Source organism: Lutra lutra, chromosome 9 (genome assembly GCF_902655055.1).
Source record: "Lutra lutra chromosome 9, mLutLut1.2, whole genome shotgun sequence".
Taxonomy (NCBI): Eukaryota; Metazoa; Chordata; class Mammalia; order Carnivora; family Mustelidae; genus Lutra; species Lutra lutra.
Window position 1 is genome coordinate 133407068 of NC_062286.1, and position 19428 is coordinate 133426495.

The 19428-nt window shown below is 45.1% G+C and overlaps 1 protein-coding gene across 1 annotated transcript; it reads left to right on the plus strand.

Annotated features, from left to right (window-relative positions):
• Positions 1 to 2729: 2729 nt before the first annotated feature.
• PARD6B (par-6 family cell polarity regulator beta) lies at positions 2730 to 17689 on the plus strand. Its single transcript, XM_047746857.1, has 3 exons — positions 2730 to 3206; positions 7607 to 7829; positions 15974 to 17689. The coding sequence occupies exons 1-3, from the start codon at positions 3141 to 3143 to the stop codon at positions 16795 to 16797; spliced, it is 1113 nt and encodes a 370-aa protein (XP_047602813.1). The 5' UTR covers positions 2730 to 3140; the 3' UTR covers positions 16798 to 17689.
• Positions 17690 to 19428: the final 1739 nt, after the last annotated feature.

Below are 19428 nucleotides of genomic sequence, written 5' to 3' on the forward strand. Positions count from 1 at the left end.
TAACGATTTTGAGACCCTATAATTTATCGAGTCCGTGTCATACTCACCTTACTTATCTCACTAACTCACTGGGTACTAATTCTCCCAGGCATGGGACTAGCTTTTCATTCCATGATCAGCTTTGGCTTGAGGATTTGGGGGTGGGGAGGGATGACGGAGAGAAATGAGATTAGGGTTCAGTCTGGGAACTAAAGAAAACAGAAATATAAACCCTCCTCTGTGCTGTTGCTCTGGGCTTCACGCTTCTCAAGTAAGGCTGAATTTCAGGCCCTGCCAACAAACTCGCAGTCACAATAGCTCATGGAATGAAAAGGTTCCCCTCCTCCACGATACCTTTATCAAATTCAAACTATTTTCCACATTCCTTCCTTACACCGCTCAGGCGTACCTGTGACGCAGGCCTCAGAGCAAATTCCACTCAGGAGATCCAGGAAGCTCTGGCCCGGCCCTCCCCGGTAGAAAGGAAAGTCCAAGAGGGATACCACACCCGGAGGAGGGGAGAGAGGACATGACAATACCTCTAGGAATGCAGGGCCCACGCAGGTGTGCTGGCATCTGTGAACTTCCTTTTGAAAAGGGCCTGATAAATCAGTATGGATAATAGTAATAAAGCTCAGCCACCCCACACTCGCTTGCGTTGAAGTGGGGCCTGGCTTCCAGGGCATGGCCCTGACAGTTGGGGAGTACAGGGTGACAGCTGAGAATAAAGATTCCTAAAGGCTGTGACGTGTTTTCTACTCAACGGTTCGTAAACCCGGGGGGCTGGGGGGGGGGTGCGCCCTGGGTGTCCCTGGGACCTTTTCAGGGGATTCTCAAAGCTAAAACTATTTTCACATTACTGACCTGTCACTTGTTCTTCTCACCGTCATTGTCTCACAGGTATCCAGTGGTGTTTTCCAGAAGGGACATGACGTGCGATGATGTCACCCTGATGACTCCTGGAATGTGTGTGCTTGTATGTTCTTTTGATGAAACATTCTATTTTAGTTCTCATACAATGAATATTAAAAGACATAACACACAAACTAAATACTAGGGGGCCCTTCATAATTTTTAAGGTCTTAAGGGGTCTTGACTCCAAACCATGGAGCTACCCTATCACAACACCACACTTAATGTCCAGCACAGCTCAAATCACAGAGCAGGTGCTTTCGAACAGGGGGTGAGGGCCACAGCCTTATTATCATTCAGCTTAGGATGGAATCCTTTCCATCTGTACTTCCACCCAAAACGGCCAGAAAAAAACTTAAATTCCCCAAGAAACAGTGAACCGAACCCCCTTGGGGAAAGACAGGCTTCTCACCTTTGAGCGGGGGTGGGGGTGTGGGGAAGGTGGGGGGGGGGCAAAGTTAGCCTGGAGAAACCACAGGCACCCAGCGAAGTCATGTGTGAGTACCTGCTAGGAGGCAGGTACCACTCCACGGGCTCAGCAACTGTCAGTTGACACCGTCGCAGCCTCCTCAGTGCTTTCATTCTGGGGCGGAGGCAGATGACTCCAAAAACATGAAAAAACAAACTTGTCACACAGGTGCTGGGAAGGATGTACAAGGGTCAGGAGGGATTTGAGTTAAGCAGATGAGGGGAAGGTCCTGAGGACTCAGGTGGAATGAAGTACACTAACCAATTCCTCCTGGCCATCTCAGACACGGCCCCCACCCCCCACCCCACCACCCTGCAAGCCCAGGTCGGCGCAGAGGAGGGGTCAAGGGGGCCCTTCTACGTGGATGGGGGGACTTGAGGGTCTCCTCTCCACTTTCCCGGCATCGCCAATGCTAAACAGCGTCCCCGTAAGGAGAAACCGGACTCTGGGGCATTTAGAGCAAAGGGTTCAGTCTTTTATCAAGGACACCGCTCTATCACTACCCTCGGAGAAGGAGAAAAGAACGTTATCCAGAGGCTGTCAATGGTGGAAACAGCAATCAGCCAAGAAATGGAGAGAGGAGGGAGAGGAAGACTTCAGTTTAAAAATAAAATAAATACAAAATAAGCAAAGAAAAAAGAAAGCCCGGGCGGGCCCATCTAGAAGTCCTGAGGGAAGCCGGACCTGAGGGGAGCCATCCTGGCCTCAGTTCACTTTCCCTCCCCAACCGCGGCGCTCCCTCGACCTCCTGGGACCCGACGGGTTGCAGAAAAATCTCTACGGACGAGAACGAAGAGCCCTGATGTTCTCCCCTACTAACTGCTGCAGAGCGAGAAAAGTTTTATTTTGTATCCAGGGTTGTAGCCGGACGCCTAAACGACCCAACTGGGTGGTGGAGAGGCGCTGCTGCAGCACCCAAAAGTGGACGTGGGGTGGGGGCGCCGGGAACCGAACAGCTCCTACGCGCTTCGGCAACCGGCCAAACAGCCCTCTCCAACCCCAGCCGGGCGCGCTCTCGCCGGGACCCGGACGTCAGGCGCGTGCCTGCGCTTGCGCAAAAGGCACCCGCCCAGCTCCTCTCCAGGTGCGCTCTTGCTTCCGGCCGGCCTCCCCAAGGCGGAAACACCAGAGCCCGCGCATGCGCTTTCCAGCCCTCCTGCTTGATCCAGGGAGGGGGCCCAAGGTTTCAGGTGATCCCGCCCCTCCCTCGCAGCGCGGAGCCAATCGCACGGTGGTGGGCGGGATTTTCGAGAAGGCGGCCCGCCCACGCGCTTCTCGAAGCGTGTTTCGATTGGTTGGCGACGCTGGCGCAGGTGCGCGGTTCCTATTGGGTGTGGGCGGAGCGCGAGCCGCCGAGGCTTTGGCGGAGGCTGCAGGTGAGCGCGCGCACGCGCCGCGGCTCCCGCCTGCCTCGGGTGCGCGCGCGCGGGCTTGCAGAGGAGGTGGCCGAGAGCGAGATTGCGGCGCCTGTCGCCTCTGCTCCGCCCCCTCCTCCTCCTCCCCCTCCTCCTCCTTCGTCTCGGCCACCGCCGAGGCCCGGAGGGAGGGAGTCGCGTCCCTACCCGCCGCGCCGCCAGTCCGACCCTCGGTCCGGCCGCGTGAGCAGCCAGCCGAGCGGAGCTCTGCGCGGAGACCCGAGCGGCGGCCGCCCCTCTGCAGGTGCCTGTGAGGAGTCGCCCGGGCCGCAGCCGCGTCCCCAACCCGCCGGCCGCGCACTCGCTCCCTGCGCTCCCGAGGGGCGGCCCGGCCGGAGGAGGCCGCCGCGAGGCCCGGCCTCAGCATGAACCGCAGCCACCGGCACGGGGCGGGCAGCGGCTGCCTGGGCACCATGGAGGTGAAGAGCAAGGTGCGCGGGGCCGGGGCTGGGCGGAGTGGCCGGCTGATGGGGGCCGGGGCCGGGCCTGGGGGAGGCCGGGGGCGGCCGGGGGGACTGCCCCGGTGTCTGCAACGCGAGGGGTGCGGCAGCGGGGTGCGGAGGCAGGAGGTGGTGGATAGTAAACTTGTTGAGAAGGGGGCGAAGGAGGGGCCTTGTGTTTGTTCCTGGCCCAGGTGGGAAGACCCATGGAGCACTTAATCTCCTTGAATCTCATTCCTGTTAAGGGATGGGAGGCGTCTGAGCGCAGTGTGGGACGAAGGCTTGGGGGTAAATTCTAGCCCCTGGTCTCCGAGGAAAAGCTATTTGGAAGACGCGTGGTCACAAAGTGTTACCCCTTTCTGTGGTTCAAGGGTGCATCGAGTGGGGTGAAGGGGAGAGCCCAGTGCACTAAAGGGACCTTTTAAAGTTCGCTTTGCTTCCTGCTAGGGATTTTTCCAGCACTACCTTTGGTATGCGTTTAATCTATAAAATTAACACTATCACCTTTCGTTTGAGTAGCCCTTTACAGTTTGAGGCTGGATGCTCTTCTCATTCCATCGTGCTACCTTTTCACATCAAGTGTTTTCCTTCTTGACCAATGGTATGCCAGTCTGCTGATAATTCCCCCCGCATCCCCTGAATTCCTAAATTGCAAGGCTGCTTGAGCTAGTCTTTAGGGATTAGGTAGAGAATGCTTTCCAGAGGGGGTTTTGAGCTGGAATTTGAAGGTGATGGGCAACCACAGCCACATTTTCTGCAAGCATTTCATGGGTTGAAGAGCCAAAGAAGTTTCGATGATCTAGTTTGATTCTCTTGACAAAAGTGAGGGGTCAGAAAGGTTAAGACTTCGCAAGGGCTCTGCTTTTATGACAAAACCTGGAAGCCTTTTTACAGAATAACTTCTAGACTCTATAGAATAAAACTGTTTTTGAGAGCACTAAAAATAGTTAAGAAAAGCAAAACACCTGCGAGAATGGGAGAGCAGTACAAGCATATCAGCTTCAGAAATGATGAAACAGGGCAAATCCCAAATCAGGGAGTGGTTTTGAGTGAAGTGGAGGAAAGAGAGCGCCCTGGAGCCTGTGGGTGGAATGGCTTTATTATCTCGAGTTGATAAGCAAAGTTCTGTAAGTTGCTGTAACTGAGATCTGCATTCACTTTAAACATCATTTAAATGTTATTTGTAACTTCTGGAGCAGGAGGGGCAGTAATTTCACAGAAACCGTCCTGTTTAATAAGAACAGAAATGTAATTATAGCAGTTGAGGGAATGTGCTCTTCCCCGTGTCCTCAGTGGAACCGCTAGAGCAAATGGAAGAGATGTGCTTGAGCTAGGGGTTAAGATGATTCCAGATATACAGGGTTTTTCCTGGAGCGGTATAGTGGCTGGAGTGGCTCTGTGCCCACTGGTTGAACTTTCTCAGGCATTTCTGTCATGAATCTAGTTTGCATCTGTGGGGGTTGAGGTTAAGAAAAGACAAACACTTAGGATATTGCATAATCTTCTAATGCAGTTTGTGGTCCTAATCTTTGGTAGCAAGTCTTTAATTCTTCATCATAGGAAAAAAATGGGCAGAGATTCTAGGTGCACTGATAAGTACAATCAAATGGTCATTTATCTCCTGGACGGGCAAGCTGGAGCACTCTGGGACTGGGATTTCAGGCTTTCTGGCCCCTTCTCTTCTGTCCGCTGACCTGTGAGTCTTTCCCACACGTATGTCTGTACTACATGTTATATATTTAAGCCGTCAGGCTGCACTTATAGTGAACCGTGTCTCTGAAATAGAATCAAGGCTTTCTGAGAACCTGCACTGAATGAAGTGTGGTTCCTCTGTTGTGCTGGAAGTTGGTATGTAGACAGAATATTAGGTTCTGTTTTTAGTGGGTCTGTGACACCTTGTGTTTTAAATATATGCTGTTGACACATTTATTTTTAGCGGATTAGATGAAACACTTGTCCTCTTTATCATTTACAAAGTATTTGGACAGATGTTTGAAACAGTATTTCCCTTTGTCAGCCGCCTTAGAGATAGCACAGCTTTTTACAAAACTGATGGTCAAGAGGTTGTAACCGCAACCCCGTGATGTGCAGATAGATCCACACTTCAGATTCTCTTTTTCTTCCGCGTAGAAAACAGTGTCAGCTGTGTCGCCTGAGCAGAGCGGGGAAAGTTCTTAATCGATAATGAAGGTGGAATCCTTTAATGACCTTGGAACAGTCTTTGGGCTGTACATTTTCTAATTATTATTCATGGGCAAGCAGTATTGAAATTAACTTTGCGGTTTCTTGACCGTGCCAGCGGATGCCGGGCGAAGGTTCGTGTCCGTTCTTCCAGCAGATGCTGGGAGAAGGCCACATCCTGGGTGGCCAAGATAAACTAGACTGGCCTAAATAAGAGTTACAGACGCTTCACACTGTGAATAGTTGTTGACTGGGTCTTAATTTTATCTCTGTCTTAGTATTTTTCTTCACGTAGTAACACGTTCTCTTCATCCTGTTGTTTTTCTGCAGGAAGCGTAAGTTTCTCTTGTTCGGTTTTGTTTTCTGCTAACATTTGCAAAAGGGCACGTCAGCTGTGAAGCCATACAGTTTTTCATTGTTTTTATCATAACATTTAAGGAAGAGAAAAACAAGTTGAGTAAAGGATTTTCACCCAAAAGCTTTATTGAGCAAAGTCGTTGGAGCCCTAAAATGTTCATGGGTTAGATGTTACTCTCATTCACGTGCCTGGGACGGTGATAAACCCTGGTGCGGATCCGTGGCACTAGGAGCTTTAGGTTGTGATACCAGGAGAAAGACCAAGGAGGAGAAACTGACTTTTGATAACATCATAAGACTGACTAGCTCTGATATGAAGGGTGTTGCCGAGTTTTTATTGACTTTGAAACGTGAAGGTGTGACTAAACTTTGAGAGTTTTAGGTATGAGTCACTTTATATTCTTGACCAATGTTGGTGTTTATGTTTTAGGAATGTGTCATGAAAACTCACATTCATTAGAGGAGGTGGTTTGGGTGAATTTTAAACTTAATTTAATACTGATGAGTAGGTGTGGCTATTAGCAAGCAGATGAACTTCTTCAATGTAACAGATACAGTGACTCGGGCTATCACATCGATCCTTTGGAAGAGGAACTGACATAGTTGTAACCTGCTCAAATTATTCTGATGGGGACTGTCTCTGCTGATGCTTAAGGCTGTGGTAGTATTACGTTAGAATACATTAGTATTTCTTAGTAGTAGATATTTAGAAGAAAAAAGAGTTCAGTGGTTGAATACATTTGGCAAACATTTGTTTAAAATTTAAAAAAAAATTAACTGGAGGACTCAACTGAGTCTTTAATATCTGGTCTGTCTCCACAGTGACCCCTAAGAGTGGGATCATAGTTCTGTAGCATTCCTTGAGCTTACATGACCGGGGCGCTTTCTGAGGAAGGCTGATTAACCTTACCTGGGTTTCCCCCTGGAGGAAACGGCACACTGGGCCCATAGTCAGTCATGGATCCTGTTTATCGGGGACCAGATGAAGCCAGTCCTGAGTGCTGAATAACAGCCGCTTTAATAATCCGGCATTTGGAGAGCAGAGGTGTGATTCTAGAAGAATCAGAATGGGGCATGATAGAGGTGGTTTTGTGGTTCCTTAATACCTCTCTGATGTCTTTGTCTTCTTTACCCACTCATGGATGAGCTCCTGCTGCAGGCCTTAGCCCTCCATCTGTAGGGCCCAGGCACTGTGCCAAGCATATCAACACTCCTTGCATTAATAGGATGGTTGTAGGATGTATATTTTATGTATTAATAAAGCTTTTTTCCAGCATTATTATAGGGAAGATGTTCCTTATCTCTAGACCTATTTCTTATATGATATACCTCCCATTTGATTTGTGCCTTCATGCCAAGAAGCTCAAAGTCCCTTCTTTATGTGTTGCTATTAATTCTTTCCACTTCCCGTGAAATCATAATTCGTTTTATGGGGGAAGAAACTTCGGTGTTTTTTGCTAATTGCCAAAATAAAGACTTGGGCACATCTTTTTTACCCTATGGCCTGGGCAGGGAGAGGACTGCTGTCAAGATCTGGGCTCCAGACAGGGTTTGAGCTGAGTCACTCTTGCGGGACAGTCCCCAGTGAGGCCTGGGAACCCCAGGGATTGAGTGGAGCCCCATCCTTGATGGGAATGCCCCTCGGAGATGTAGCAGTGAGAAGGCACATTCCTGTCTGCCTTATGCTATTTTATCTCCAACTAATGAGATTTGTGACAATAGACTGTGTCACTACAACACTCTTTCTTATTAAGAGAAACACTGCTACTGTTAATTTTCCTGTGGAGTGCATTTTCAGATTGGGTCCTGTTACTTTTGTTTGTTTTTAATTAATATGTTCATTGTATTTATAGTTTGGAGCTGAATTTCGTCGGTTTTCACTGGAAAGATCAAAACCTGGAAAATTTGAGGAGTTTTATGGATTACTGCAACACGTTCATAAGATACCCAATGTTGACGTTTTAGTAGGCTATGCAGACATCCATGGAGACTTGCTACCTATAAATAATGATGACAATTATCACAAAGCTGTTTCAACGGCCAATCCACTGCTTAGGATTTTTATACAAAAAAAGGGTAAGTACCACTGTGTAGAGACACTGTTTTAGAAATAAAAGTAGTTTATTTTCCTCAGGGGTAGGATTATGCATTGAATTCTCACTTTGTTGAATAGAACTGTGTCCATTCAGAAAGATGTGGTATAAAGACTGGGACTTGGGAATCAGAGAAAGATTCTCGTTTTTTGGTGGCAACCAACTTTCAAGTGCTGTATTTACTACTTAATAACTACCTGGAGGAAAGTTACTTATTTAGAATGCTCTTCACAGAAATAAAGTTAGTTAATTATCTGGAAAATTAGATAGCAAGTCATTATTATGGAGGAATTTAAACACTGATATTAGTCTTGCAAAAGAACATTTGAAATGACCATCCTATATGACGAGAATTTTGAGTTGTAGAACTTTTTTTGTTGTTGTTGTTAATTATCTGGAAAATTAGATAGCAAGTCATTATTATGGAGGAATTTAAACACTGATATTAGTCTTGCAAAAGAACATTTGAAATGACCATCCTATATGACGAGAATTTTGAGTTGTAGAACTTTTTTTTTTTTTTTTTTAAACTCTGTGGCCTCCCCCATGTCTGTGTGTCTGCCTGGCTGCACATGGGCATGATGTGTGCCATTTATTTCTTTGGTTTTGGTAAATGAAAAGGTTTAGAAAGCCAGCATGACAGCAGCAAGCTTAGTATTGGTGGGATAATGAAAGCCTTACTGTGTTTATAAACCAACCCAAAAAGCAGTTTGAGAGAATGGATAGGGATTACCCTTGAAGGTGAAACTTTATTTCCCAGTTGATAAACGATAGACCACTCCTAGGGCTTTGAAATTCCACTGATTATATAGCTTTGCTTTTCTGGGTTTGGAGGAACTAAAGTCCACCAACAAAATAAACCTCCCAAGGGTGACATGTTCATAACACTTGACTGTTTACAGAATATGTAGAAACGCACAAACTGATTTTCCCAAAGACCTCTGAGATGGAGTTCATAGATACGTAACAGTCGTGTGGTGTGGTTAGAGTATTAATCTAGGAAGATTAATTTGGCGGTTGGGGATGAGTTGAAGTGAGCAGGGTCTTAGAGGAGAGGGCCAGGAGCCGGCGGTGAAGGGGCAGCTGGGAAGCCACCCCAGTGGAGGAGGTTAAAGAGGGCGTATCTGATATTTGAGAGTCGCTGTGCTCCCCACGGGATGGCGGGGAGTTGAAGAGGAGTCCAACAGAGAACAGCTTTCTGGGTTCGAGTCTGATGGCCGGGACAGTGTCATAAACCCAGAATTTGGAAGAGGGAGATTAGCTGGGAAAGAAAATGGGTTTGGCTTTAGGATATGTGGCTGGTGAGTTTTAACCATGCCACGTAGGAAATTAGAAATGGTAGACAGGAACTTTGGATTGAAATCTAGAGGCCCAGTCAGAGAACATTGAAAGTCTGTGGAAAAGTGATATTTGAGAAATTCTCTGGAGGAGACTTCAGGCCTCGTAGGGATGAAGACCAGGGATGAGCCCTTGGAAAGCTGTACAGACTTTGGAGACAAAGGAGCATCAGTAGAGGAGAGAAGACAAAGCAGTCATGTGGAACTTGTCATTTTAAGCAGAATAATATTAATCATTGATGAGTAGGCCTTTCTCGTTAGCAGTTGTAATTTTCATTAAAATACTTTGTTGTATTTGGAATGTGTATGCAGGCATGGAGTGGTTATTTTTAAACCACTGCCACCCAACAAAATTTTGTTGGATTATCCTTTCTGTTAGATGATCGGAGTTGGATCATGCCACTACATGTGTTTTATTACTGGCGCTGCAACACTTAGTGATCGTGGGGTCAGTCCTCACGCCTGTTAAGGATGGTTATGTTCTGCTCTTTGCTTTTGAATATGTTTATATGTGAACAGAAGTTTTCTGTGTCTTAGAAATCAATGTGCAGTATAGTGAACAGCTTGTAGAATTCGATTTAAAAAGGGGCGCCTGGGTGGCTCAGTTAGTTAAGCTTCCCGTTCTTGGTTTTTGTTCAGGTCATGACCTCACGGTTGTGAGATCAAGTCCTGAGCCCTGGGTCAGCTCCCCACAGGGCACGGTGAGTCTGCTTAGGATTTTCTCTCCCTCTGCCCCTACCCCTTCCCCCGTCTTTAAAAAAAGAAAAGTTTTATTTAGAAATAGGCAGTGCATTCAACAGAACGTTTGTTTTTAAAAATATGAACATGGGGCGCTTAGGCTCAGGTCATGATCCTCAGGGTCCTGGGATCAGTCCCACATCGGGGCTCCCTGCTCACCGGGGAGTGTGCTTCTCCCTCTCACTCTGCTGCTCTCCCTGCTTGTGTTCTATCTCTTTCTCTGTCAAATAAATAAATACAATCTTGATTTCTTTTTTAAGATTTTATTTATTTATGAGAGAGAGAGAGAGAGCTGGTGAGAAAGAGCACATGGCGGTGACGCGGGGAAAGGGAGAAGCAGGCTCCCTGTTGAGCAGGGAGCCACACACAGGGCTCACGCAGTCCCAGGGCTCTGGCATCACGACCTGAGCAGAAGACAGATGTTTAACCAACTGAGCCACCCAGGTGCCCTAAAATCGGTTAAAATATAAAAATATAAATGTAATACAAACATGACTTAAGGAAAGCATAAAAGTGAGCTGGTCAAGTCGTTCCTGTTTCATGCCCCCTCTCCCCCGTCCCCCATTGCATCCAAAGTGAAATCCTACCTGCTTTGGACTTCCCTAAACCTCATCCTTCTCCATCCCCCGACTCGGTCGTCATGTCCAACCAGGCCCACCAGGCCCGCAAGCTCAGTCTCAGACTTGGAAAGGGTGTTGCTGTCCCTGTGCTTCTGCTCTTGCTTTTCTCCTCACTCCTCACCAGCACCCCCATCCTTCAGATCTTATCACACGCAAATAACTTCAAATAACTTCCTCGGAGGCGTCTCTTTGGATCACCAAAGCCGCTTGACCCTCCCACCTTTATCAGACCTGGAATTCCCTTCTGTAAGTCTGAGTTATCTTGTTTATTGTCTGTCTTAACAGACTTACGTGCTGCCTTGAGACTCACAGTGATACTTTCTTCTTGTGAAGCTCAACAGATGTTGAGCAGAAGCTGATTTTAGGCAAACTTCACTGAACAGTAAATTCAGGAAATTAATATAAAGCGTGACGTTAAGTACAGTAACATTTTACTGCTTAGTGACAGTACACTTTGTTTCCTCGGCCTGTTGGTGCCAGTTTAGGAACCGATAGGGCAGCGGTCACACTTACATGGTACCAAGTGATTTAAAAAGAAAAACAAATTTTAAAACCATTTTGAATTTTAAAATCACGTGGTCTTTTAAAATCTGATACCTCTGCCAGAAGTTTCTTCGAAGTGAAAGTTCACAGTTGAGTGCATAAGCTATATAGTATGAACTCAAAGATTGCACCGTCATGTATCTTGAAAGGTTTTGTGTCTTACAATAATGTATTGTTGGAGGAAACACCCCCCCCCCCCCCCCCCCCCGACCCCACCCCGCTCTAGGACGATTACCAGGGAAGCAGAAACCAAAGAAAACAAAATCCCTGCTGTCTGAGAAGTCAGGGTCGCACAGAGGACCCCAGATACTTTGCCGGGTCCTGTCCCCTTTTGGAGTGTAGAGGTTTCCCAGCCAGTCCGTGTGTGCGTTGTCACACTGGAGACACCGCCTGGTGGCCCAGGCCTCTCCGTCCCTAGAACTGTGCAGTGGATGATAGTTTGGGGGCGCACTTGAAGATTACTTCTCAGTGAATCCGGCCGTGATTGCAAAATGCTCCAAGAGGGATGCTTCCTAATTGTCAGCTGAACTTTGAAGAACAGCGTAGGACACCAGTTGCTCACGACAGAAACCTAGGTGTCACCTGTGACACATACCTGTCGTTCAGTCAGTCACCAGGCCTGTTCCAGCAGTTCTAATTATTTTTCAGATTTGTTTCTCCATCAGCACCGCCTCTGCCAGAGCCCAGGCACTCTTCAGAATGATGGCAGTAACCGCCTGTAGTCTCCCTCAGGGTCACTCTCCCGCTTAAAGTCTGGGTGAGCTTAATAGAAAAACCCAAATCTTTGTTTTCTTCCCAGTGGCCTTAGGCTGAAGTCCATAATCCCTAGCACCCCTCCCCCCAGGCCTGTTCCCCCCCCCACACGGGCCCTTGGCTCCTCCTTCTTCCCCTCCCTCTCTCCCTGTTGGGTTTCTGCAGCCTACCCCGTCCTGCTCTCCTCCATATTTGCCGGACCCTGCTTCGGCCGCATTCCTCCCTGCCTTCTACCTGATTAGCTGCTGGCTGCTTTTCCAGTCTCCGCGCAAGCCTCACTTCCCCAGGAGAAGCCTGGCAGCGCCCTGCACGCAGGCTGGGCGCCCACGGCACCGTCTGTCTACACCGAGGCCCTTGGCCCCTTTGAAATAATTAGATTGCAGGTGGTAATTGCCGTCTCCTCCTGCAGACTGTAAGCTCCACGAGAGCAAGCCCCCCACTCATCCCTGGTTCACTGAATCTGCGGCCGGGACACGAGGCCTGGCCAGGCCTGGCCAGGTTGCGGTGCTTCTGGAATGTTTGGTGATTAAGATTCCTTATATTAGGAAATGAAGGGATTTGCATGCTTTGAATATTGCTTTAGGTGATGTTTAATCCTTTTAAAGTTGCCAGATTTAGTTCTTTTTTAACCATTTTGGATTAGAACAGGGGTTTGCAAACACGGCTTGCTGGCTGTTTTTGTACATAAAGTTTTCTTGGAACGCGGCCATTCTCGTTCTTTCTGTCTGGCCCATTGGCTCTTGCGGCAGCGACTGGGTGACCCGCGAACCCGGAGTGCTCACCCTGCGGCTCTTCGGGGCAAAAGGTGGTCAGCCCTGGAACAGGATGATTTCAAAAATTACTTCATTCTTCCCTGTCTTCTCTCAGAATTTCAGATGGGTCCTAATCTTGAGCTTCCTTGATGACCCTACCGTGAACTGCTACTGTTTCGCTACTGTACAGGGATGATGAAGGGGGTTATATGAGGGTTTGGTTTTTCGGTTTTGTTTTTTTTTTTTAAAGATTTTATTTATTTATTTGACAGAGAGAGATCACAAGTAGACAGAGAGGCAGGCAGAGAGAGAGAGGGAAGCAGGCCTCTTGCTGAGCAGAGAGCCCGATGCGGGACTCGATCCCAGGACCCTGAGATCATGACCTGAGCCGAAGGCAGCGGCTTAACCCACTGAGCCACCCAGGCGCCCCTGGTTTTTCGGTTTTGGTCGGATTTCTCCAGATTGGCTCTAACACCGTAGGCTTTTACTTCGTGGATCTGTGCCCGCCACTCACTCCTGGTGTACCCTCACCTCCTGCTCTGAATCTGTGACTTGCGACTCGCTGTGAGTTAAGGAATGAGATAACCAGGCTTTTCGGAATTAACGGTCTGAAGAGTGAGAGTTCCAGAGGGAGTGCCTGCGAGGCTGCTCCCGGAGCGGAGGGCAGGAGCTTTCTGCTCGGAAGGAATTGAGAGAAGCAGTTTGGCTCCTCGGAGGCATTCCGAGCGGATCCTTGCTGATTGCTGTCAGCTGAGATAGTGGCCGAGGGACAGGCTTGGGATGAGGGAGGGATTGCTGTGGAAGCCTCGCTCTCATCCTGTTGCAGAAGCCTGGGTTTTTAGCGCGGCGGAGGTTGCTGGGAACCGGGTTTGCGAACTTTTCATCTTACTCTGAGTTCAGGGCTTTGACACACAGACTCAGGTAGAAAGTGAATTCCCGGTCCCCTGTGGACAGTCACCTTTACACTTTAAACTAACACTCTGCACCCGGGCTTTCTGCCAAAATATTTCTTTTCCCAGTGGCTGGAAACTGATTAGCTAGATGGGAGAACAAAGGTGCCTTTGTGCTGGGGCATATTGCTTTTGAGAATTTAGCAGAGAGCATTCAAACAGTCTGGATGTGATGCCAAATTATGCAGATTTGGGGTTGTTTTCTTTTTCTTTCTTTCTTTCTTTTTTTTTTTGGTCAGGTTTCCCATGTAGGCAACTTAGTTTTACTCTGTGTGTATGGTCTGGAATTTTCCTTATAAATCTTATGTGGGTTTTCTTAATTGATTCTTTTAAAATGAAAATGTATACTTCTGAGAAAACACATTCAGTAGGACACCATCGTTGATAGGCTTTTGGTCAAATGTTGCCAAAATGATTCTCGTATCAGTGAGTTAATTTCCAAAGCCAAATTATAAATAAATTTGTCTCTGTGAGAACAGGGTATACATACTTTATTTTAAATTAAGACGGAATTATCCCCAGACGGGGGAAAATGCCAAAAATTAAGGTACCCCTGGTCTTGTACATTTCTCTGCAACTAGCTCTTGGAGAATTGAAGCAGCCTGAGAAAAAAAGTTCTCCATACTCAGACACACACCTGACACTTAATTAATACTCATTCTGTGAATGTGTGAAGTACTGGCCTAGTAAGAAAATAAAGGTCCAGTCTTTGTATTTTGTACTCTTAATCATTACTTTGTACTCTTCATTTCCTGGTTTATGTAGTAAAGATGACAGTATTTATCAATAGAGTGTGAGAGTCAAGGAAAGAATATAAGCTGAGACTGTACAGTCACGGTGTGGTGATAGCACTATTGTCCAGAGTTGCTGAGACTAGGATTTTGAGCTAGTTCTTTGCGGGAGGGGGATTTTGTCTCCTTTGTTCTTCGGATATATATCTTTATCCTTGAAGATTCTGAATTTTTAGTTTCTCCTCCTTATTTAAGTTTCCCGCCTGATGTTAATTTCATTTCCTTTTTTTTTTTTTTTTTAAACCTGTCATTCTCTGATGAGGTGTTCTGTTTGTAGGTATTTTCCTTCAGCAGTATGATTTCAGAAGGCAGATCTGGTTTTAGGTGCCCTGTTTTCCCTTAGTTTTACATCAGAGAGGGTAGATCCTCTGGGTGGAAGCAGGAACGCCATCCATGCAGGTTGTTTGACTCAAACTGGTGTTTGTTTTGTTGTTATTTTAATTAGGTGTCAGCATTTTAAAAACGAGAACATTTTTACTTAAAAAACACGGTTCCATGGCAAATGGGATTTGGCCACACAAATCCCTATAGTGGAAGAAAGACTATGGCACAACCACCAAGAAGGGCCCTCCACACTTCTTTGTCACACGGTGAAGAAAAAAGTTCAATCTTAGACTTCAGCCTCTTTCAAAAGAGGAGAAATGGAAGATAAGAACTCCCCCAGAAAACTGAGGGAGAACATTTATTTGCAGGAGACTAAAATTCCTAAATTCTAGATATACATTCATCTAATTTACATGATCATTTCATGCATACTGTCTGTTTCATTGAATTACATCATCTGCCCCGCTGCCTGTAATACAAGTTTGTTCCCTTGATTTACCTTGGGAATCAAAAGTGTCCCATTTTTTATTTATTTATTTATTTATTTTTAATATTTTATTTATTTATTTGACACAGACAGAGATCACAAGTAGGCAGAGAGGCAGGCAGAGAGAGAGGAGGAAGCAGGCTCCCCGCCGAGCAGAGAACCCGATTCGGGGCTTGATCCCAGGACCCCGAGATCATGACCTGAGCCGAAGGCAGAGGCTTAACCCACTGAGCCACCCAGGTGCCCCCACCCTGGAGTTTCTTAAACAAATGAAGGAAAAATATGTTTTAAGTAACTCACTTGAAATGCTGTTTAAAATGTGTGTGTAGGGGCACCTGGGTGGCTCAGTGGTTTAAAGCCTCTGCCTTCAGCTCCGGTCATGATCTTAGGGTCCTGGGATGGAGTCCCCGCATCGGGCTCTCTGCTCAGCAGGGAGACTGCTTCCTCCTCTCTCTGCCTGCCTCTCTGCCTACTTCTGATCTGTCTCTGTCAAATAAATAAATAAATAAATGTATGTATGTATGTATGTATGTGTAAACTTAGAAGAATTTGATTTTCGCCTCTTAACTGTCGTTAAGTAGTCCTTGAGCTTTATCAGATTAAACATTTGGGATTTTACGATGTGTGCTTGAGGGGGCCACCTAGTGGTTTCTTTTTGGCACAGCAGGTCTTACTACTGCGCTACCTTTTGATCTGATTAGAATAAGCTAATATTTAAATTGTTTATGTACCAAATACATGTGAGTTATCTCTTCTGTATAGATTCAACTGTAGGTAAACTGGATGTTTTTACATCATCTCTGTAATTATTTTATTTTATTTTTTTAAACAGAAGAAGCAGACTACAGTGCCTTTGGTACAGACACACTAATAAAGAAGAAGAATGTTTTAACCAATGTATTGCGTCCTGACAACCATAGAAAAAAGCCACACATAGTCATTAGCATGCCCCAAGACTTCAGACCTGTGTCTTCTATTATAGACGTGGACATTCTCCCAGAAACACACCGTAGGGTTCGTCTTTACAAATACGGCACTGAAAAACCCTTAGGGTTCTACATCCGCGATGGCTCCAGTGTCAGGGTCACGCCACATGGCTTAGAGAAGGTCCCAGGGATCTTTATATCCAGACTTGTCCCAGGAGGCCTGGCTCAGAGCACAGGACTACTAGCTGTTAATGATGAAGTTTTAGAAGTTAACGGCATAGAAGTTTCAGGGAAGAGTCTTGACCAAGTAACAGACATGATGATCGCCAACAGCCGCAACCTCATTATAACGGTGCGACCCGCAAACCAGAGGAATAATGTGGTTCGGAACAGTCGGACTTCCGGCAGCTCCGGCCAGTCCACAGATAACAGCCTCCTGGGCTGTGTCCAGCAGGTAGAACCAAGCTTTGAGCCAGAGGACGAAGACAGTGATGAAGATGACATTGTTATCGAAGGTAACGGAATGCCGCAGCAGATTCCTAAGGCTGTTCCTAATACGGAGAGCCTCGAATCTTTAACGCAGATAGAACTGAATTTTGAGTCTGGACAGAACGGCTTTATTCCTTCTAACGAAGTGAGCTTAGCACCTGTAGCAAGTGGCACAAATACAGAAATACATGCTCCGGATCAAAAACTCTTAGAAGAAGACGGAACGATCATAACACTATGAAGCCTTCGTCCGAATGTCTTTGGAGCGAGGATGCCGCAGGGACTTGTAAATTTGGCTGTTCAAAGCATATATACCTCTGAACCAGTGACCTGGAGTAGGCATGAGAAAATTAATATTGCAAGCTTGAAATGTTGTTATAATAGTAGTTTGATCATTGTTAATATAAACTTAAGTTTGTCAGAGGTGAGTTTAAGTCTGAAAGGGGCCTTTGCTAATGAAATTACGTGCTTTTGTTATTTTGTCTCTAGAGAACTGGATGTTAGAGCACATTCTCAGAACTGAGAGGACCAGATCATTTCCATTCGAAGTGGTTGCATATTTTTTAACCTGCTGTGCAGAGCCCAGTTAGCTTTTCCTTTAACTATATTTTTTTAAATTCTAATGTGAAGAAGTCTGATTCTGTCCTTTGGTACCTTAGGGACCTCAGCTCCTATGTTCCCTATATTTTATTTCAATTTTTTAATGTTGTTCCTCTGTTGTTCGTTGTTACAAGTAATTTTTTCAGATGCTTTTTTTTTTTTCCCTAATATTTAAGAAATCAATCGCCTGTTTTTGGGAGTCGCTTCCTACATCATAAAGCATTGAAACCGTGTTCCTGAATTAAGAAACTATAACTGTTGTTCAAGTTCCAAGCTTGTTCATCCCATAGTTTTCACATTCACAGACTCACTCCATGTGCGTATAACTTAATGTTGCAAAAGGCAACCCCATCAGCTGGTAATACCTGAGACTCCCTTCATCTCCTTCTCACCCGCACCCCCATCTCATTGGAAATCATTCCATTTGTTGTTGGTGTGTGTTTCGTGGGTGCGCTTTTATACTCTGCTATGTATTTGAATAGTGGGAATTATTTTGGATTTAAAAATGCACCCAAATTAAGAGATTTTTACACGCATGACACACTTCTGCACTTTTTTACATGAGATGATTTGGTTTTTCCCCTCATGGGATTTCTAGGAACACTACCTATACTTTACGAGAAAAGATAAAACTATTCACCTTGGACAGGTAGAGTGTATTGCTACTAATTTTATGAGGCTATTTATTACTTTCCAGGGCATCCACTTAGAAAAGTGAAGGGTGAGGCTGCTGACTTCCATCCCTCTCCTGCCTTCCCTGTCCAACACGCATGGGCACCGCAGTAGGCCTGTATGTAGAAACCCAGGATTGCGGGAAGCGCTTAAGTCCCCTGTGGCTTATGGCTCCTTCTCTCAGAGTTTTTTATTAATTCATTTTACGGTAGGGCGAGAATGGGTACCTTCGTAACAGTTGCGTGCTGGGGAAGCAATGAAGAATTCAGTGACTCCGTTTTGAAGGATATTTTCTCTCTAGGGTAAAGATATATGAAGAAGTCTTGGACTGAAGGAAGGTCACTTGACTCAGAATACTTAATGTATTTTGTTCACGTTACCACTAAACAGATTATCGCTGAACTGTTAACTGCACAACGTTATGTAATGCAATGTACTTTTTTTGTTGAATTCACCCAATTTCTTCCACTTCTATATCACCATTTGCTAATGGCATTCCAGCTTTAACCTTCTGTGAGGTATAGAAATTTGACTCTAGAACAGCAAAATGTTAACATGTAGGTTAAATTTCATTTATATTATAAGTGGTGCAGGGGTTCAACATTTTAAGTAAAAATCCTTTCACACACTACCTCTCTCTCTCTCTCTCTCTCTTTTATTTTTTAACAAACTTTTAACATCTGAACTTTTCTCTTGGAGGAAAAATACTTCAGGGCTTGACTTTTTGTACAAATTTTAACTATTAAGTACAGATTTGTCTTGTATGTATTCATGAAAATGGAAATCAAAGCTGCTAGTGCTTTTTATTTTAATTATCCTGCTAAAGAGTATATGTCAGTGCTGTTAAAACTAGATTTCTCATTTAAATTATTGGTGAAATAATTGATTACTAGACATATTGTAAAACCAATAGCTCTTGGTTATACAATAAAATGTCCGTTCATTGGTAGTCTGAATCGGTTATTCCAAGTGTACCTTATTACCAGAAATATCAGTGGATTCAGTGTAAGGTTTTATAGTACTAAATGTCAAGCCTAACTGTGAATTTGTTCTGTATCTTGAGTAAATTTATGATAATGTTCTCATGAGCTATCAACAAAATATATGTACTTTTGTGAACTATGAATTTTCTAATTAAATTTTACATGCGACAACATGATTTTTACATGAATGATACTTTGTTTAAACTCTCAAATGTCAGTATTTTACTACAATTTTATTATAAAATGTACATTATCACTAAATGAACTTTGATTTTAAAAATCAATTTAGCTTTAGTTGTATATTATTTTTTACAAATAAAGATAGACTTGTATAAAGGCTACTTTCTTGTTTGCAAATATATGAAAAATGACCCAACAAATACTTACCAAGCACCAATATAATAGAAAATGAGTGGGAAGAAAATTGCTAAGTTATAACAATGTCCTGGCTTCCTCAACTTTTAATTTTTTAAAAGATAAACACCAAGTTGTGGATACAGCAACTGTGGCTGTGTATGAGCTTATGATTACAGACAGGAAGGTAGTATTTAAAATGTAGTTACGAAAAAAATAAAAAAATAAAAATAAAAAAAAATAAAATGTAGTTACGCTGGTCG

What these genes read in the sequence shown, in the direction of transcription:
- PARD6B (XM_047746857.1), top strand. Translation starts at nt 3,141, where the DNA reads ATGAACCGCAGCCACCGGCACGGGGCGGGCAGCGGCTGCCTGGGCACC. An exon ending in CCATGGAGGTGAAGAGCAAG is followed by an intron (nt 3,207 to 7,606) that starts GTGCGCGGGGCC and finishes TTGTATTTATAG; the next exon opens with TTTGGAGCTGAATTTCGTCG. An exon ending in GATTTTTATACAAAAAAAGG is followed by an intron (nt 7,830 to 15,973) that starts GTAAGTACCACT and finishes TTTTTTAAACAG; the next exon opens with AAGAAGCAGACTACAGTGCC.